Source organism: Pan paniscus, chromosome 5, assembly GCF_029289425.2.
Source record: "Pan paniscus chromosome 5, NHGRI_mPanPan1-v2.0_pri, whole genome shotgun sequence".
Classification (NCBI taxonomy): Eukaryota; Metazoa; Chordata; class Mammalia; order Primates; family Hominidae; genus Pan; species Pan paniscus.
In genome coordinates this window covers 159,122,189-159,141,712 of record NC_073254.2, presented here as the reverse complement: position 1 = coordinate 159,141,712, position 19,524 = coordinate 159,122,189, and the positions used below count along the sequence as shown (strand labels likewise).

General features: G+C 43.3%; 1 protein-coding gene across 1 annotated transcript in view; it reads right to left on the bottom strand.

Annotated features, from left to right (window-relative positions):
- Positions 1 to 19,524, bottom strand: part of HECA (hdc homolog, cell cycle regulator) — a 45,712-nt gene that overhangs the window by 7,548 nt on the left and 18,640 nt on the right. The window contains exon 2 of the mRNA XM_034962955.4: positions 5,922 to 6,962. Within this exon, the coding sequence (XP_034818846.1) occupies positions 5,922 to 6,962 (1,041 nt within the window). The remainder of the gene's footprint in view (positions 1 to 5,921; positions 6,963 to 19,524) is intronic.

Here is a 19,524-nt window from a genome sequence, read left to right as displayed (position 1 = left end):
GTTAACAGCCAAAGACAGATAACCTTGGGGGCCTTTATGCCAAAAGGGGGAAGGATGACAAGAACTTCTTGAAATACTGCCCACCTCTGCTCTACGGCATTGAAAATAAAAGGGTCTCACATGCCACATCTACTCTGGCCTCGGGGCATGTTAGGAAGTCCGTTCAAGGATCCAGGAGCCACTGGAAAAAACATTTGCACTCTCTGTCCTGCATACTCAATGCAATTCCCAAACATTCCCAGGTACAGAGGCCACAGCTGAGAAGGGTAAGGGCAGCCTTAGACACAGAAGTCAGGTGTTGCTAACGATGACCATAATGATGAAGACAGAGTAACTTTTACTAAGAGTTAACCGAGGGTATGGCACTATGCTACCAGCTCCATGTGAATCATTTCATTTAACTCTAACAGCAGCATTACAAAATAGACATTACTGTTGCTCCCACTTCTGAGAGTAGGAAGTGAGGCTTACAGAGCTGAGCAGCTTGCCCAAGTTCATAAGATTTAAGTAGCAAGTCCAGACTGATTCATGACTCTCGGATCCGTAACCTACAGGCAAACTCACTGGAACACCTGGTCTGGACTGAGTCTAGATTTGTTTCAGTTCTGCTACACATTGTCCTGACCACAGAGAATTTTGAATTTCTAAACCCTTTGTGAATTTAAACAAAAAGCCGATTCTTCAGAGAACAATCACATGTGGTTCAAAGTGGTAAAGAAGCCCAATAAGAACTTCTTAATTAGATCAATCTTAATAAATTAATGCTAAACAAAACCTATTTTCAGAGGGAAAGAGAGCAAACGAAGTCCAGAGACAGGGTCCGGGGAGGGCAGTGAGGGGTAAAGGGCAGGGCAAGGGAGTAGTAATCCAGAGAGGGCCACTGAACACAGCAAGTACTGCAGCAGCATGTCAGCCCCGCATGCTGTGCAATCCTGTGGCCTGCAGTGTGGCCCTTCTATTGGAGTTGAAAATGCTTTAAAAAACACATGGTCAGGCTAGGCACAGTGGCTCATGCCTGTAATCTCAGCATTTTGGGAGGCTGAAATGGGATGATCATTTGAGGCCAGGAGTTCAAGACCAGCCTGGGCAATAATACAGTGAGACCCCATCTCTTAAAAAAGTTTAGGGCTGGGCACAGTGGCTCACGACTATAATCCCAGCACTTTGGGAGGCCAAGGCGGGTGGATCACCAGAGGTCAGGAGTTTGAGACCAGCCTGGCCAACATGGTGAAACCCCATCTCTACTAAAATATAAAAAAATTAGCAGGGCGTGGTGGCGGCGCCTGTAGTCCCAGCTACTCATGAGGCTGAGGCAGGAGAATCGCTTGAACCCAGAAGCAAAGGCTGCAGTGAGCTGAGATAGCACCACTGCACTCCAGCCTGGGCAACAAAAGTGAAACCCCGTCACACACAAAAAAACAACAACAACAAACAACAACAACAACAACAACAAGTTTAAACAAATTAAATAAGCCGAGTGTGGTGGCTTGAGCCTACAGTCCTAGCTACTGGAGAAGCTGGGGCAGGAGGACTGCTTGAGCTCAGCAGTCCAAGGCTGCAGTAGCTATGATCACTCTGCTGCTTTCCAGCCAGCCAGGGTGACAGACTGAGATACTCAAAAAAAAAGAAAGAAAAAAAAAAAAGAAAAATAGAAGAATGTGTGGTCAGTAAAGACATGATTTAATTTTCTTACTACAAATAAGACGGCATGGATTTCTCAAAGATGTGGCAATAAAAATGCTGATATGTGGTCAAGGCCTCACTTGTGGCAATGATAACTTCTCTGGTAATGATTAAACACCCTGATCTTCAGGTTTTACATCAAACGTTCAATTTCTCAGTATCTTTGTGGGCACATCTAATATGCGCATTATCTATTTATGTATGTCTATGTTTTGATGTGTATATATACGCACACACAAGTACTCAGGCCTAATTTTCACCTCTTTTCTTCATCTGCTCCCTGAAAGGTACTCTCAAGATTTGGTCGTGGGTTTATCATATCCTCCTTCCTTTTTTTTCTCTTTTCTTCCTATCCAAGAGCTCTTCCACCCTTAGGATTTTAACCACCACTGTTATAAACTCCCAGTGTTCAACCCAAATGCTTATTTTTAACCATGTTTGCTAGACATCTCCACACAAAAGTCCCAACATCCCTTCAAACCCAACACACAGAAACCTCATCTTCTGCCCGCAAAACCAGGCCCTTACCCCACCTTTATCTACCCATCTCCTTTCTCTATTCTTGCACCATTTATCTGGTCTAGAAACAAAGTGAATTTTGTTTCTAAATTCACAAGCTGTAATTTTTCTTTAAAATAACCTCTTGACAATACCCCTCCCTTCCATTCTGTCCACACCTTTTATCTCCTTGCATCTAGACTACAAAGTCTCAACTCTGTCTCTAGATCCCACCCCTTTCAAACCCCTTTCCCGCACCTTTCCTCCATGTGACTGCCTGCTTTAAAAAAACACTGAAAATCTTTCCATTCACATTCATAAAGAATATATAGCAAAGTTCTTTATTATGGCTTGAAAGTACTTCTGCAATCTGTTCTCTCCCTTCTCTCCCTATCCTACTCCTTTCCCACTCTAGAACACCCTTGGCTCCAACCAAACAGTTCTCTGCCTATCTCCTGATCGCAAGCTGCCCTTCTTCTTTTTAACCACCCTTCCTTTGCTTGCAGGCACTCCCTCCTCATCAACAAACACCTGACCTGGGTAGACCCTCTGCTTACCAAGATCCAGTCCACCTTTTGACATCAGCATTCATGCTGCCTCTTTTTACGAACCAAGCCAAAGTGGTCCCTTCCTCTGGAAATTATAGGATACTTAGTGTACATCATATCCAGGTATGATACTAGAACTTTAAGCCTCGTAAGTTAGTTACATTTTATAAAAGCATCTTATCCTAAGATTATAAATTGATGACAAGCAAGAACTGATAGTACCCAGCATGTGTGAAATCCGTAAGTTTGATCAACTGATGAATGGATTACATGACAATAATCTGTCCATCATGGATAGAAAAAGAACACTACTATTCTCATATCTGCTGTACCCATATTCATCTTCATAAAAAATGTTTCAAGTTTTACAATGGAGAAATAAAGGTGTTTCCATCCACTTCCCTCTAAAATTACCCCCAAACAGGATAAAAAAACAAAAGCACAAACTCCATCTTCCATGAAACAATGAGGTTATTTCAACCCTGAATTAAACTATATGAAGTCAGAAAGTAGACTGAGGGATAGTAAATGGTTAAGCTCAGAAACTGGACAAGCACCGGGGAGTTCGTAGGGAGCAATAAGTTACAAACAACCATAAATTCTATGCAGCACTTTCCATCAAAAAGCAGAGTATTTCAGCATCATCTGAACCTGGGCTAGACTTAGGACTTATACTGATGAACAAAATGTGACAGGAGTGATGTTACTCAGTTCCAAGCTTAAGCCTCTAGAGACAGACTCTGCAGCTTCCACTTACATCTCTTGAATGCTATCCTGAGAGCAACATGTGAAAAAGTCCAAGCTAGCCTACTGGAAGATGAAAGACTACATGGAACACAGACAAGCCATTCCGGCTGAGGCCCCCTAAGCCAACCTAACAATCCACCCACAGAATTGTGAGAAGTCATTAAATTATCCTTTTAAACCACTAAGTTTTGGAATGCTCTGCTTTATAACAAATGCTACAAGATAAAGGGAGTTAGGTACAATTCTCAAAATGAAAGAGACTACTCTCTGCAATTTCAGCTCCCTTTCCTTGCTCACAAAGGTAGCACAAGAAATTACATACATGAAACAAGAAGAGAATGCTATTAAAAAGAGCTCCTGGAAATTAAAAATGTAAGAACAGAAAATTTTAAACTCCGTAAAAACACCAAAATAAAAAGTCAAGGAAATTTTCCATAAAGCAGAATAAAGAGATGAATAGGGCCATGTATATATTTATTATATATCCTTTATTATATATAAAATAAAGGAGTTCTCCACTCCAACAAAAAAAATAATCTAAGGGGTCTAATATCTGATTAATCAGAGTTTCACAGAATTTTTTAAAAGTGAAAATAGGGTAGCGGAAATTGTCAAAGAAATAATACAAAAACAAATTTCTCCAAATGGAAGATGGTAAGTTTATAGAGCCAAAGGGCCAAGAGAGTACAGAAAGCACGACAAATAGAGGAAACTGTGTAAAAGACCCACATATGGTGAAATTTCAGAACATTAGGGATATATGAAGAAAATCTTAAAACCTTCATGGAGGGGTGGAGATGGAGGCAAAGACAGGAATAAGAGTAACATCAGACCCCTCAAAATAGCGACATTGTAAGATGGGAGACAGTAAAGAAATGTCTTCAAAATTCCAAGGGGAAAATATGTATAACTTAGAAGACTACAGCCAGCTAAATAGCAATGAAGAGTGAAGATAAAATCAGGATATTCTCAGACGTTCAAAGTCTCAAATCATCTATTCCCATGCTCCCTTTCTCAAAAAGCTCCTGGGGGATGTTTCCTAAAAGCTGAGAGAATAAACCGAGAAAAAAATAAAATATTGAGATCTAGGAAACAAGATTTTAAAAAATAGGACAGAAATGAAGGCATTCCTAGAAGGACAGCTGTGTGGTACACCAGGTCCTGAGTGCACCAGGACAGGTAGAAGCAGGAGGGTAAGAGTCTCCACGAGGGGCATTTTCAGGGACAAAAATTTTTTTTCCAAAAAAAATCTGACAGGTATGTGGAAATGTCTTTGAAAGATGGTTTGTAAAGCTGCTGGAGAGTGAGAACTAGCCAAAGTTAAAAAAAAAAAAAAAAACAAAACTATGCAAATCAAAATAATCAATTAACCCTAATAAAAACAAAAGGAGTCCTAGACTATATGGTACTATATAATAAGATAAAACCCTATACTTCTTGGCTCAATGTTAAATATATATATTCATATTAGTAAACATTAAGGATTTAACTAATAATTGTGGTATCTTATCCTGAGAGGAAGGAGGAGGGGGATGCACAGTCATCCACCTTCAAAGCCATTCAATAAACAGATAATATGTAAAGCTGGAGAATGAAGACAGCAGTATTTACAATCACGATGTCAAAAACTTGAAGCATCAGCTAAGATTTGAAAATGTTTGTCTGGGTACTGACACAGCAGGGTTGGTGGGAAGGAGACAGGTGGGGATATATCATTTTTACAACAAGCTTTTTAGCACACATTTAAAGTGTAAACATGTTATATGTGATGTGTCTCATCTTTATGGAAGTTCCTTAGTTGTACATGAACTGACAGATTTCTTATACTAACCAACCTCGTGTCATTCAATTTATGGCTGAAATGTACCAAATCCTTATATGTCATCCACAGGAATAATAAGCTTCCCCATCGCCCCTCCTTCCACCACCACCACCGGGCTAATGTCTGAGCTTTCAATAATCCTGTTTACCTTTTGCTGCTATCAACACACTCTCATCTTTCATAAACTTCAAAATTAATTCAACTAATCTAAAAATACCTTGGCCCTTTTCTGACCACTGCTTTTCCTCACTGTTATGTTTATAAGGATCTAAGAGGATACACAGCTAGATGGGCCCATTAAACAGGTTTACAGTAAGTGACAAATATGCAACAACTCCACTAATTTCCTTCCCCATTATGCAAAACCATACACCGGCAATCCTCTCTTCAAATTACAGAACACACAAAATTATCCGCTAGGACAACTGTACTTGGTACTGTGACATCAGAGTAAAAAATCACCGCGTCACTGGGCGAAGCTGAAATATTCAAATGTTACCTAGCACCTGACTAGAACAAAAAAAAAACACTGGTGAAAACTACACCAAAATAGAGCAATCTGTCTTGTTTGTTGTTTGGTTTTTAACAAACAGAAAGCAGGCAAGGTGAATTAACACCTATACCTTGAAGGTGACAAGGAACATCATATTCGATCTCATCATGTCTCGACGGGCTTAGGAACAAAGTTCCATCCACCAGTGGGAACTGTTCGAACACCGGGAGCGCCCGGTGGCACAGGGCACAGTTTACCACGTTTCTGTGGCTGGCACTGAGCGCGGCCAGAATGAACTTCCGCAAGTCTTCCCCCTGGCCCACTTGGGCATCGTCTTCCATGCGCACGTGGAAAGTGTTCAGCTTATGCCTGGGGATGTGAGTGAGGAGCTCGGAGAGGTCCAGCCGCCGAAGGAACTGCACGGGGGTGTCGAAGTGTCCCCCCCTGTGAACTGACAACCCCGCAGGGCTGTAATCAAAGTGGGCATTTCTGAACACATGGCCCCCAGCCATGGCCTTCTTGTGAGGCTCCAGATGGATGGCGTTCTTTAAGAACTCCCCGAGGTATCTGGAGGAGCGGGGGCCGCTGAAGTGGGCAGGAGAGAGGATGGAGTAGCCCGTGGGTGGGGACTGGCCCGGGGAGCCACCGGGGGAACGGGCACCGTAGGCTGCGGCACCCACTGCCTTCTCCTGGGAGTTCTGCCGGTCCATGGAATGCCGGCGGGGGAGGTCGTGGCTTGGGCCTTTCTGGGGCTTATTTGGGGGCCTGCACTTTTTTGCCTCCTCCGCCGCCTCACCAGGAGGCCTCCCTGTGTTCTTCTCAGAGCCAGACTTCTTCTTTTTCTCGTCCTGCATCCGCTTCACCTGATACCAGTCTGTGTCCTTCTTCAAGTGGCCCTGGCCACAGCGGCAGGAGCAGAAGCGGAAGGCCAGGTCGTAGCCCTTCTTTGTCCACATGTTCTGGCGGCATTGCTTCTCGTTCCAGCTGCGCGCGCGGCCGATGCAGTTGAACTGGACGAGGATGCTGCTCTCCCACTCGTAGAAGCACTGCAGGTGCATCCAGGTGCTGCAGGGGCAGTGCTCGTTGTTGCACACCACCTTCTGGTAGTCGTCCTTCTCCAGGTCCACCGGCCTACCGAAGCTGCAGATCAGGGGAGTGGCACATGGGGCTTCTGGGGGAGGAATAAAGAGAGAACAGATTTCAGATTTTTGGATTAGGGGTACTCAACCTGTACTTGCAACAGTATGGTATAAGGTTTTTCTAAGACATGAATATAATGAAAGGCAGTTCCAGGGTTCCTTTAAAGATGAATCACTCCAGTGAACCAGGGAATAATATGATGAAGCTACTTAACCAACCAGTCTGGTGGAATCTCTAAAAAGGACCTTCAAAGCCCTTCATCCCGAGCTTTAGGTTGTCCTGAATACCAGAAAGCCGCTGGAACACAGACGGTCTCATACCCATTTCTCGTCTAAGGTGGTCTGACACCCAATGGCAGGGATATTGAATCAAACTAATTGTTGGTCTACACAAAATTACAAAGCCAGGCTGTGAAGGAAAAAACCAGAATTCTTCCAAAGCTACCAGGACAGGAAGTGGGAACAACATAGTTGTACTCTATCTTAAGTACATGTCCCACACACACTGTGCAAACAGCTAAGCCGGTTCCCAGAAAGGACAGAAAACATGGTGACAGAAAGTAGAATCCGCTAACCCAATTCTTAAGAAATAAACATGATTCATGGATATGGGAACTCCACTGATTCCTTACAGCTATTCAATGATAACTGAACATCTGAGCTTAGAATTTATTTCTAAAATGTCAAAAAGACATGATAGAGTCAGTAAAAAAAAAAAAAAAAAAAGGGGTTGCCACAGGGGGTGGGGGATGAGCAGGTGAAGCACAGAGGATTTTTAGGGCAGTGAATCTATTCCTGTGATACTATAATGGCAGATACACGTCATTATACATTTGTCAAAATCCACAGGATGTACAATACCAAAAGGGAACCCTAATGTCAACTATGAAATTAAGTGACAATGATGTGTAAATGTAGGTTCATCAATTGTAACATATGTACCATTCTGTGTTCATAGTGGGGGAGGCTGGAGGAGGGCAGGAGGTATATGGGAACACTCTATACCTCTAGTTTTTCTGTGAACTTAAATCTGCTCTAAAAAATAAAATCTGTTTTTTAAAATGAGAAATAAAAGGACATGTATGTATAAGTCCTGGTTCCATGGGATACTAGCCGTGTAAAAGTGAACTGGTTATTTCATCTGTTTAATCTTCCATTTCCTCAACCATAAATGGGCATAATTGTAGTAGCTACCTTATAGAGATTTTTTGAAGATTAAATAAGAAATGCTTATAAAGAGTTTAGCACAGTACCTGGCACATAAAGGATCATTAATGTTGTTGCTGCTGTTCTTGTCGTTAGCTGACTGTGACACAGCTTGGGATATTTTTATTTACAAAAGAAGCTGTGTAATAAGGTGGCCAGAGGTGGAAGGGGCTAATGTAGAGATGGCAAAACTGACCAAATGTGGGGCCAAACTGGGAGACTGAGAGTCTCATAGTGCAGGACCAAGGAAGGAAACCTGTTGCCACAGGCCCAAAAGAGTGGCTGCCGGCTGTATGAGCGGTGGGGGGCGGGGGGAGGTTAGTGTGGCTCACAGGCTGGGATGACAAGGGTGCTTCAGGGAGTCACACAACTAACAGCCTTCCCCACTTGTGTCTTGGCATTTCTACAATTTTCAATACAATTCATCACTCCCTTACATTCTTGCTTGCATTTCCGTAGGGTTTTATACCATGCAGTTCTTTTGCCTCCCAATCCCCAAAATAAGTACTCTCCAGGACCAGTGCTCAGCATTTCTCTCCTCATCCTCTAGGCAGAAGCTAAAAACTACATCGCCAATTCTTAATGAGGGCACTACTGGCATCTGGACAATTCTCTTCCTGTAATGCACTGGACAGCCCAGTCCAGCACACTACAGGAAGCAAACATCACTGGGCCTGAGCACTCAGTATCTGTAGCCCACCCACCCCACCTTCCCCATCATGATACCCCCAATGTTCATAACACTTTCAAAGGGCCCCTTTGGAGGGCAGTACTACTCTCCCAATTGGGAACCACTGGGCTTGGTCATGAAGCAGTTTAGATTATGTGTATAGATGACAGAAGCTAAAGGCAGACTCCCAGGCTCAGAGTTCTGCTCTAGAAAGCTCCCCTGGTGGCAGCGTGGGGCACGGGACTGGAAGTAAGGGGGCCAGAGGGAGGGTGCTGCGGGTTGAGAAATAAGGAGTGCCTGTGCTTCAGGAGCAGTGTGAGAAGATGCTCGGAGAGAGAGAGAGTGTGTGTGTGAGAGTGTGAGAGAGTGTGTGTGTGTGTGTGTGTGTGTGTGTGAGAGAGAGAGTCCATGCTGACGGACAGCAATGTGGGAGCAGCAGGACGGGGAAGATGGAAAAAGACTTAGGGCTGCCCTATTTAGGACCCACTGATTTAGAAGTGCCTGTGTACCACTGAGGTGGAGGAGACATGAATTTGACTGAAGCTCAAGAGAGCTAGAGCTGTGAATACAGATGTGGAGTCACTCACCCACAGATGAAGGTCAAATCCCTAGGACTAATGAGATGCCCAAGAAAAACGGGAGGAGTGGGCAGAGACCAGAGGCCAGGAAAAGAATCCTGGGATGCAAGGACTGGAACCAAGGCTGGAGGAGAAGATTCCCCTGCAGAGATTGGTAAGAAATGAACTCAGAATTTACTGAAAAACAAGTCAGGAGAGAATTATGTCCAGGCAGTCAGGGGACAGCGCAGTGGCTCACGCCTGTAATCCCAGCACTTTCGAAGGCCGTGGCGGGTGGATCACCTGAGGTCAGGAGTTCGATACTAGACTGGCCAACATGATGAAACCCCATCTCTACTAAAAATACAAAAATTAGCTGGGTGTAGTGGCGCACACCTGTAATCCCAGCTACTCGGGAGGCTGAGGTGGGAGTATCACTTGAATTGGAAGACGAAGGTTGTAGTGAGTAGAGATTGCGCCACTGCACACCAGCCTGAGTGGCACAGTGAGACTCCCTTTAAAAAAAAAAAAGAATGGAGAACTGCAAAATGTCCCAGAGCACCAGGTAACATCGGTGCTTCTCCACCTCTGCACTACAGACATTTGGGCTGGATCTCTGTTGTGGGAGCCATCCTGTAAGATGTCTAGCAGCAACCTCACTGTCCATCCCGTAGAGGCCAGCCCCACTCAATGTCTCCAGGCACTGCCAGGTATCCCCTAGGGGGTAAAATCACCCCGAGTTAAGAATTCACTGGATGCAATAAACCTGAAAAGTCCCAGCCAAAATGAGCAGTGAGCCAGGCACTGTCTCCTCACGGAGAACAGCTCCAGCGGGAATGATGGAGGGCAGGTCAGAGGTAGACAGTGAGGTGAAAAGGCAGAAACAGGGAGACTCCAGGAAACTCTTTCCAGAGGGTAACTGTAGGGCAGGGAAAGAGCATGGGCAGGGGACAGAAGACAGCAGAGGCTGAGCCTTAACACCATGTTCATGAGCTCAGGGAATACAGGCCAAAACCTCACGACAGCTTAAAGACATACGAGAGGGAACAAACCATGTGACTCCTCTACTCAACAACCTTCCCAACCTTATCCCTGCACACTGAACCACAGACACAACATTCCACCAAATCAATCACCAGAGGGTGGTGGCAATGTGGACCCATAAAGCCTGTACAAATATTAGTTCTGTCATATGTTACAATTATCCCCTTCAGGTGTGGGATTCCAGGGCCTTGGCAAAATGGCCCTAAACCAATTTGTCTACCTCTATGTATTAATATTTGATCACCGTGGTTTCCCCTTAATCTTCATTTGTCCAAATCCCATTCAGCCACTGACAGCAATTCACAGTTCAGACTCTGCAACCAGACTGCCTGAGTTGGAATCCAGGCAGGACCATTTATGAGCTGCATGCTCTTGGACAACTTACTTAACTTCTCTTTGTGTCAGTTTCCTCTGTATAAAATGCAGAAAACAACAGAATGTACCTTAAATGGTTCAGAAGAATGAAATGAAAAAAACTATACACATGAAATGCTGAGAAAGCACCTGGCATCTAGTAAACTTCCTCCCCACTCCTACTGCTTCAAGGCCCACCTCTCTACACACTAATTTTACCAGGATTGCCCCCCTATCCTGACTCTAACCCTTCTCCTCCCCTCCCTGATGGTCTGGCCCCAATCTTACTTGAGTCCCTCATCATGGGGACTCTTCATAATCCCCACCAGCTGACGACTCAGGAGAGGAAGCCTCTTACTCATCTTAGTGTTTCCGGCACCACTGGGCCCAGGCTTTGTAAAACTCCAGTGCTGAATAAAGTCGCATTAAAGATACTGGCTCACCAAACCCACACATGACAAGAAGAGCAGAAGTGAAAAAGAGAGCTGTAATCCTAGACAGTCAGACCTGGATGTACTGAAGCACAACAAAAAGAAGTAGAAGAGTGGTTTGAAACTGAGTAAATTCACCAGTCACCTGGGCTGTGACCTTTAGAGGCCTTTAAAATGTTAATTGGTCAATTATTAAGTGTAGTTGTTTTTATCTTGATCCTTCAGATGAAGAGCCTTGAAGTGAACGTCCCTGAAATGTAACCACAATAACCAAATTTTACTAACCCAAGACCAATAAAATCAAATTAGGTCAAAGGAAGATCTAACTAACATTTGCATTCACAATATTCCAACTGTAAATGTTGAGACTGACTTGATATTTCTTTGAAAAGTATTTTCACACTAAAGAAAGGTGGCTTAAGAGAGGAAAAATTCTGTGTCTTTTCAAAAAGCAGCAAATATTTCATTTAACCAATACTGAGCACTTCCTACATGCCAGGTCTTGAGCTAAGAGCTCTAATGGTCTAACAGAAGTGCACACATGGAACACAGACAAGGTACCACAGCTGTGCCCCATCCCTGTCCCTTTAACAGTGTTTGTCATGTTCACAGCCATGCTCCACTGTTTCCTAACCAGAAAGCCTCTTCCTTGTATGGAGAGCCCCCACTCCAACTTGCCAGCCCTGCTTGTTTATAGTCAGCCACTTTGATGTGGCCTTGTGGGTAGGCTTCAAAAACAAATACAAAGCCAAGAGCATGTGAAATACACCCAGTAATACACACAACAGACACCTCACCCGATGACACACCAGCAGGGTGAGGCTCCCAGGGAGACAGGCAAAATGGGGTAACAGGGTGGACCTCGGGAATAGTCAGAGGATGTCTGACAATGCTTTTGCTGAAGTGTGTTGGCCTCTAAACTCGGACATTATTTCCTTCAAGGCTCGGTTCAAACATACTTTCCTCCCTCATTAGCACCACCCCTGCCCCCGACACACACACACCACACACACACATTGTCCAAACTGGAAAAGCAGCAGGGAATAACAGAAGAGAGGTGTTTGGTGCCAGGTCTGCTCCTGATTAGTTGTTTGACATTGAGCAGTTTTGTTTCCTCATCTGTAAAGTGGGGATAAAATGCTTGCCCTATTCAGCTCATGTACATGGAAACACTTTATAAATAGTAAAGTTTCATAAAAATGTTTGCTTATATGCTACCATAATTTTATACTGCTGTATTTCACTCCCCAGATAAATGCAAACTGCTCCAATGTTTTCTACTTTTTCCAATGTTTTGAACATGCCATACAGGTGTTTAGAAAATAAGTAAGTATGGCCAGGCACAGTGGCTCACGCCTGTAATTCCAGCACTTGGGAGGCTGAGGCCAGAGAATCACTTGCGGCCAGGAGTTAGAGAACAGCCTGGACAACATAGTGAGACTCCGTCTCCATGAAAATTTTAAAAAATTAGTTGGGCTCAGTGGCATGTGCCTATAGTCCCAGCTACTCAGGAGGCTGAGGTGGAAGGATCAAGTGAGTCGAGGAAATTGAGGCTGCAGTGAGCCTCGGCAATGAGTGAAACCTTGTCTCCAAACTAAAAACAGAACAGCAGTCCCACAAAGGCATAAATGGAATATAGATTGATCTGACACAACTAAATCTTCAACAGGAGAGATGGGAGAAGGGTATCATACACTTGTGCCACCAACTTCCCTTGGCGCATTAATCTAAACTGTGATAATCTAACAAGCAAAACAGAAAAATGCTCCTTTACACAGAGTTGGCATTGTTTTAAAAAGTATATAAACCTTCCAAGGCCTGTATTTTAGGTTCATCATCAAGTAGTCAGTACCCAGCTCTATTTCTTCTGCTCAAGTTAAAATAAACAGGGTTCATGTGATTCTGGGCAAAAATCTCAGTTTCAAGTCTGGATAACAGGGTAGCTAGGCTGCAGTCACCTGGGCCAAGCCTATCTTGTCTCCCCAGCTTTCTTACCCTGCATCCTGCCCTCACTTCAGAACTCTGTGCTCCTTACCTATTGAAAGAGGAGGATCACACTGAATGCCCAATGAGCCCAAATCTCCTGACAACCTCATTCACTGAGGAGCCCCATAAACCGGACATTGCTACTTTCAGCTTTTAAACTATGAGTTAAATATTTTTATCCCCCTTAAAATAGCTGCACCATAAGCAGGTGGGCAGTTGGGTGGAATGAAGGTAAGGAGGGTCTTCTTAAGTCATATGCGGCTTTCCAGGCAAAATCTAAAATAGGGATGACTTAGTCACATTCATCCTTGTAAACCCACTACTGCGTAAATAAGTGTTTAATAAATCTTCTGATGAAGGAAAGAATGACCCAACCAGACTCAGTCCTCTGGTTGTGACCACAGTAATAGAGAGAGGGTGAACCCATGGGGAGAACCAGCCCAGCTGCTGGGGAGGCAGCTGCAGAGCTCCAGCCAGGTCTCCTAGATTCAGTCCAGGCCTTCTCTGTCGGGACAGAGCCTGGCCCTCACCCTCACTTCCTCAAACTAACATCATTCCTGCTACCCTCCTTGTGGCACCCAGGTACCATTTTTTTTTTAAAGGAGGAAAAAAAGACATTTATGTGTAAGTCCCGGTTCCATGGGATACTAGCTGTGTAAAAGTGAACTGGTTATTACAAACGTAAGGTTTCAAAACTGTTTTATTAGATCGCTGATTATTCCTCTTATGTGGGAACAAATCCCCTTGTTTGCAGAGAGCATGGTCCTCTTAGGGTATGAATTTCTGACCAGTGTCCTCCATCTCCAGCTTCCCGACTCCAGACTGTGGGAGATGACACAGAGTCAGCCTGCCTGGATGTGACTCAGCTCTGCAACTTATTAAAGACCTTTGGCAAATCACCTAACTTCCCTGGGCCTCTGTTTCCTTACCTGTAAAATCCTGTAAAATGGCAGAAATAATGATTTTTTTTTTCAAAATTTTTTTTTGAGACGGAGTTTCGCTCTTGTTGCCCAGGCTGGAGTGCAATGGTGCTATCTCGGCTCACCGCAACCTCCGCCTCCCAGGTTCAAGCGATTCTCCTGCCTCAGCTTCCTAAGTAGCTGGGATTACAGGCATGCGCCACCATGCCTGGCTAATTCTGTATTTTTAGTAGAGATAGGGTTTCTCCATGTTGGTCAGGCTGGTCTTGAACTCCTGACCTCAAGTGATCTGCCTACCTTGGCCTCCCAAAATGCTGGGATTATAGGCATGGGCCACTGTGCCTGGCCCAGAAATAATAATATTAATACCTACCCCAAAAGGGTTGCCATGAGGAATGAAGAAGTTATTAAAGTAGTTAGAACAGTGCTTGGCACCTAAACACCAATTTTTCTTTTTTCTTTTTTTTTGAGACAGGGTCTCGCTCTGTTGCTCACACCGAAGTACAGTGGCATGGTCATGGCTTACTGCAGCTTCAACCTGCCAGGCTCAAGCCATCCTCCCACCTCAGCATGGGACTACAGGTGCACGCCACCACTCCCAGCTGATTTTTTTTTTTTTTGAGATGGAGTCTCGCTCTGTCATCCAGGCTGGAGTGCAGTGGCACGATGTCTGCTCACTGCAAGCTCCGCCTCCCAGGTTCACACCATTCTCCTGCCTCAGCCTCCCAAGTAGCTGGGACTACAGGCACCCGCCACCACACCCAGCTAATTTTTTGTATTTTTTAGTAGAGACGGAGTTTCACTGTGTTTTCCAGGATGGTCTCCATCTCCTGACCTCGTGATCTGCCCGCCTCGGCCTCCCAAAGTGCTGGGATTACAGGCATGAGCCACCGAGCCCAGCCCCAGCTGACTTTTTATAAAAAAATTTTGTAGAGGTGGGGTCTCACTCTGTTACCCAGGCTGGTCTTGAACTCCTGGGCTTAAGTGATCCTCCTGCCTTAGCCTCCCAAAGTGCTGGGATCATAGGTGTGAGCCACTGCACCTGGCCAAGCACTGTTTAACTATAAGCAATTGTTAATAAATGCCATATCACTTTATATTACTTGTCATAAAAATCAAGAGATTTTGAACAAGTTTAGAGCAAAGCCACAACCAGGAAGTGGCCATCCATCCTCCTTTCTCCACATTAAGTGCAAGGCTGGCCGAGCCCACCAGGAGTTGAGCACTTCAGTGTTATTATATTCACCCCCTCTCATTTGCCCCCTTTTGCTACATGCAGGCACACACCCTCCTCCACCTGTGCCTCGCCTCAATCCTGTCCCAAGCCCAATCCCTTCCACATCTTCCCAAGCCCAGGGAGGTGCCAGCCTTCTTAGCTGGGAAAGTACCATCCCACTCTCTACAGCCCTCTATATTACTCTTGGGCCAAATGTTGCCACTTGCATGCTCTCCCAACTTACACTTTTGTCAGTCATGACTTTCTATGTGTGCTTTAGGCTTATGAGGGGCAAGAAGTAGATTTCTTCTTCACAACAAAGCAGTATGGCATGCATAAAATAATTCACTCAATATTTATTGACTAGTGTCAAAGAAGTAGAAGGAAAAGGAGACCTTCAAAATTATCTTCTTCTAACCCCATGAAGATGTTCTTCTCAGTGTCAGACAAATAAGTACTCTGTTATATTGTCAAGAGGCGTGTGAACCAGAGCAACTCTATCTTAAATAGCAGCTGGGTAAAATGAGGCTGAAACCTACTGGGCTGCATTCCCAGATAGTTAAGTCACATGATGAGACAGGAGGTCGGCACAAAACACATATCATAAAGACCTTGCTGATAAAAACAGATTGCAGTAAAGGAGCCGGTCAAAACCGACCAAACCCAAAATGGTGACGAGAGTGACCTCTGGTCATTCTCACTGCTCCACTCCCACCAGTGCCATGACAGTTTACAAATGGCATGGCAATGTCAGGAAGTTACCCTATATGGTCTAAAAAGGGGAGGCATGAATAATCCACCACTTGTTTAGCATATCATCAAGAAATAACCATAAAGTGGGCAACCAGCAGCCCTTGGGGCTGCTCTGTCTATGGAGTAGCCATTCTTTTATTCCTTTACTTTCTTAATGAACTTGCTTTCACTTTGCACTGCGGACTCGCCCTGAATTCTTTCTTGTGCGAGATCCAAGAACCCTCTCTTGGGGTCTGGATCAGGACCCCTGTCCTGTAAGAATATGTATTTTTAAACCTAATCCATCTTTCCCTAGCATGGGTAACAGAGATTCATGAAGCATGACTGCATTTTACTCATGGGACATGGTCCTGAAGAACTTACATGATTCAGAACAGATTATTCCATAGTCTAAGGATAGAGTATGCGGAATGCACACTCAGAACACAGACACGTGCCGTCATTGTGCTGTATTTCTGCTTTACTCATACTTTTTAATTCTATCAGCATTAACTCTCATACTTCTGAGTTTATTTCATAAATTAACAGCATGTCATGTCCTGGTATGTTTTATCACATCTAATTTCTTTTTCAAAGTTACTGATTTCCAGGATGTTTTTCAGCACCAGTATTAGCACACTTAGGTGATATTTTGAAAGCTACAGGCTGGACACAATGGCACACGCTTATAATTCCAGCATTTTAAGAGGCCAAGGCAGGAAGGTCACTTCAGCCCAGGAGTTCAAAACCAGCCTGGGCAACATGGTGAGATCTCATCTCTACCAAAAAAAGAAAATACAAAAATTAGCCTGGTGTTGTGGCACGTGCCTGTAGTCCCAGCTACTCAGGAGGCCGAGGTGGAAGCATTGGCTTGAGCCTGGGAGGCGGAAGCTGCAGTGAGCCAAGATCATGCTACTACACCACAGCCTGTATGACAGAGCCAGACCCTGTCAAAGAAAAAAAAAAGAAAAAGCTATAATAAAGATTTTAAATTGTAACAGTGAATGTAAAAAATAATAATAATACAAACATCACCAAAATCCTTACAGAAGTTCTAGCAACAAGAAGAGTTCACATAATACTGCCACAAGTTAGTATTTCTGTTTATAAGAAAATATAAACATATAAAATATAAACATATTTATAAAATAGAAACATATAAAATATAAAAAATATAAATGGTGCCACTGGGTAAGAAAGCACTTTTATAATTCAGTTGACCTGACAGCTTTGAAAATATGAAATGGCTTCACACATAATTTGGGAAAACATGCTTGTTGAAATTTTGCACACAATGTGAAGCTTTTATTAATATTATTTATATGTGAGTAGTTGAAATTTGCATAATTCAATTTGCATATAATGGGATCACACTGTACTAGAAAACAAATTAGCAGGCTGCCTTTTCTCTTGTTTGGAGATTTAGATCTTGGGGGTACTAAATCATTGAAAACTACGCAGCATCCTGGCACGAAAATGCACTACATAATGTGCTCTGAAGGAAATGTAGATTCAGGAGCTCTTGGAACCAAATCACACTATCATAAAATGGGAAGAGGACTCCAGACTAAGCATATGTGTAAGTGTATGTGTGTGTATATGTACGTGTGCATATACAGTCATATGCTATATAACGACGTTTGATTCAACAATGAACTCCGTACACAACAGTGGTCCCATAAGATTGTAACTGAACTGACAAATTCCTATTGCCTAGTGACGTCCTAGTATACCTACCTCATTTTTCTCCTACATTTAGGGTAGCCTAAGTGTACAGTGTTTATCAAAGTCTACAGTAATGTAATGTCCCAGGCCTTCAGATTCACTCACTGACTCACCCAGAGTAACTTCCAGTCCTGAAACCTCCTTTCATGTGTAAGTGGCCTACATGTGTGTACCAGTTTATCTTTTGTACTGTATTTTTACTGTGCCTTTTCTATGTTTCTGTATGTTTAGATGCATAAATACCATTGTGTTCCAATTGCCTACAGTATTCAACGAACCTGCTGTACAGGTTTGTAGCATAGGAGCAACAGGGTATACCATCTGGCCTACGTATGTAGTAGGCTATACTTTGTGTAAGTACACTCTATGATGTACGCCTGATGATGAAATCGCCAAATGACACACTTCTTAGAATGTATCCCTGTCATTAAGCAATGCATGACTGTATATATACAACTGCGGAGAAACTGTCCAACCAGTTGTTAAACAATCCTATTTTTAAAGACTTCATGTCAGTCTTTAGTACTGTATTCCAATATTATCCTTGCTTAGGAAAATAAGCTTGATTTTGATTATCCATATTAATGTCCTCCTTTGTCAGCACAAATATTCAAAATGTGGCAATACTCAAACCTCTTTACTCATAGTTTATCTATGTGATTTTCATTTACCATGTAAATTACAACGCAGTGTAAATGCTGGACCTGCTTCTTCTCTCTTGATGAGCCCCAAAATGGTATTTGGAGGCCAAAGGCCATGGCCGATTTGGCCCCTTCCCCTTACCTCTGAAATCCCAATGACCTCTGCTGAAAAGACTAATGACTTTGCCCCTTCCCTTGTCTGCCCAACAGGTAAAGCATAAGACTGTATGATTAACTGGCAACACGGGTCATCTGTAGACCAGTTACCGGTTAGAAAATACAACTCACAACTCCCTGCTGTTCAAAATATTCTAAAAGCTCAACTGATAATAGGTGATATGATGTCTATATATCCCCTAGATCAGAGTTCCAATGGGGCAGTTTGGCCTGCATTGTGTCTTAGTAAACCAGTCCAGAGTTTTTTTTTGGAATGTGAATCAGAATGCTGTTTTGGTGCAGCACACATTCTCCAGGTAGCTAAGACTCCCTCTCCACCCCATTCATATGCAGTCTGTCCTCTATATCTGTGGGTTCCACATCCATGGATTTGACCAATTGTCAATGGAAAATATTCATGGAAAAAAAACGGATGGTTGTGTCTGTATTGAACATACACAGGCTTATTTTTCTTGTCACTATTCCCTAAATACAGTATAACAACTATTTACATAGCAATTACATTGCTCTGATACCACAGAGCTAGGGAAAGGGGGAGGTACTAACCAAGTTAAAACACCACAGCTCACTGTTTTTATTATGATTCAGTCATTTCTCTTGAAAGAACACTCTTAGAATTACTGTAAGCCTTTGGTTAATTTCCAGAGTTCTGAAAAAGTTAATTTTGGTAATTCTTGGCAGTGTTCTTATTGCTTTCATGGAGGAGCAAATTTCTGGAGGCCCTTACTCTGCCATCTCAGAAGTCCATCTTAATAAAAATTTAAAAGTTTATATGTATATTTTGTTATAGGAAAATATGATAGGATGATCAATAAAATACTTCTAAGCAGGACAATACCCTGTCTTAGGATCAAATTCTGAGTACAAACTGAATGGAAATAAAGAAAAGAATGTAAAATTTCTATTTTTTTTTAGGCCGGGTGCGGTGGCTCCCG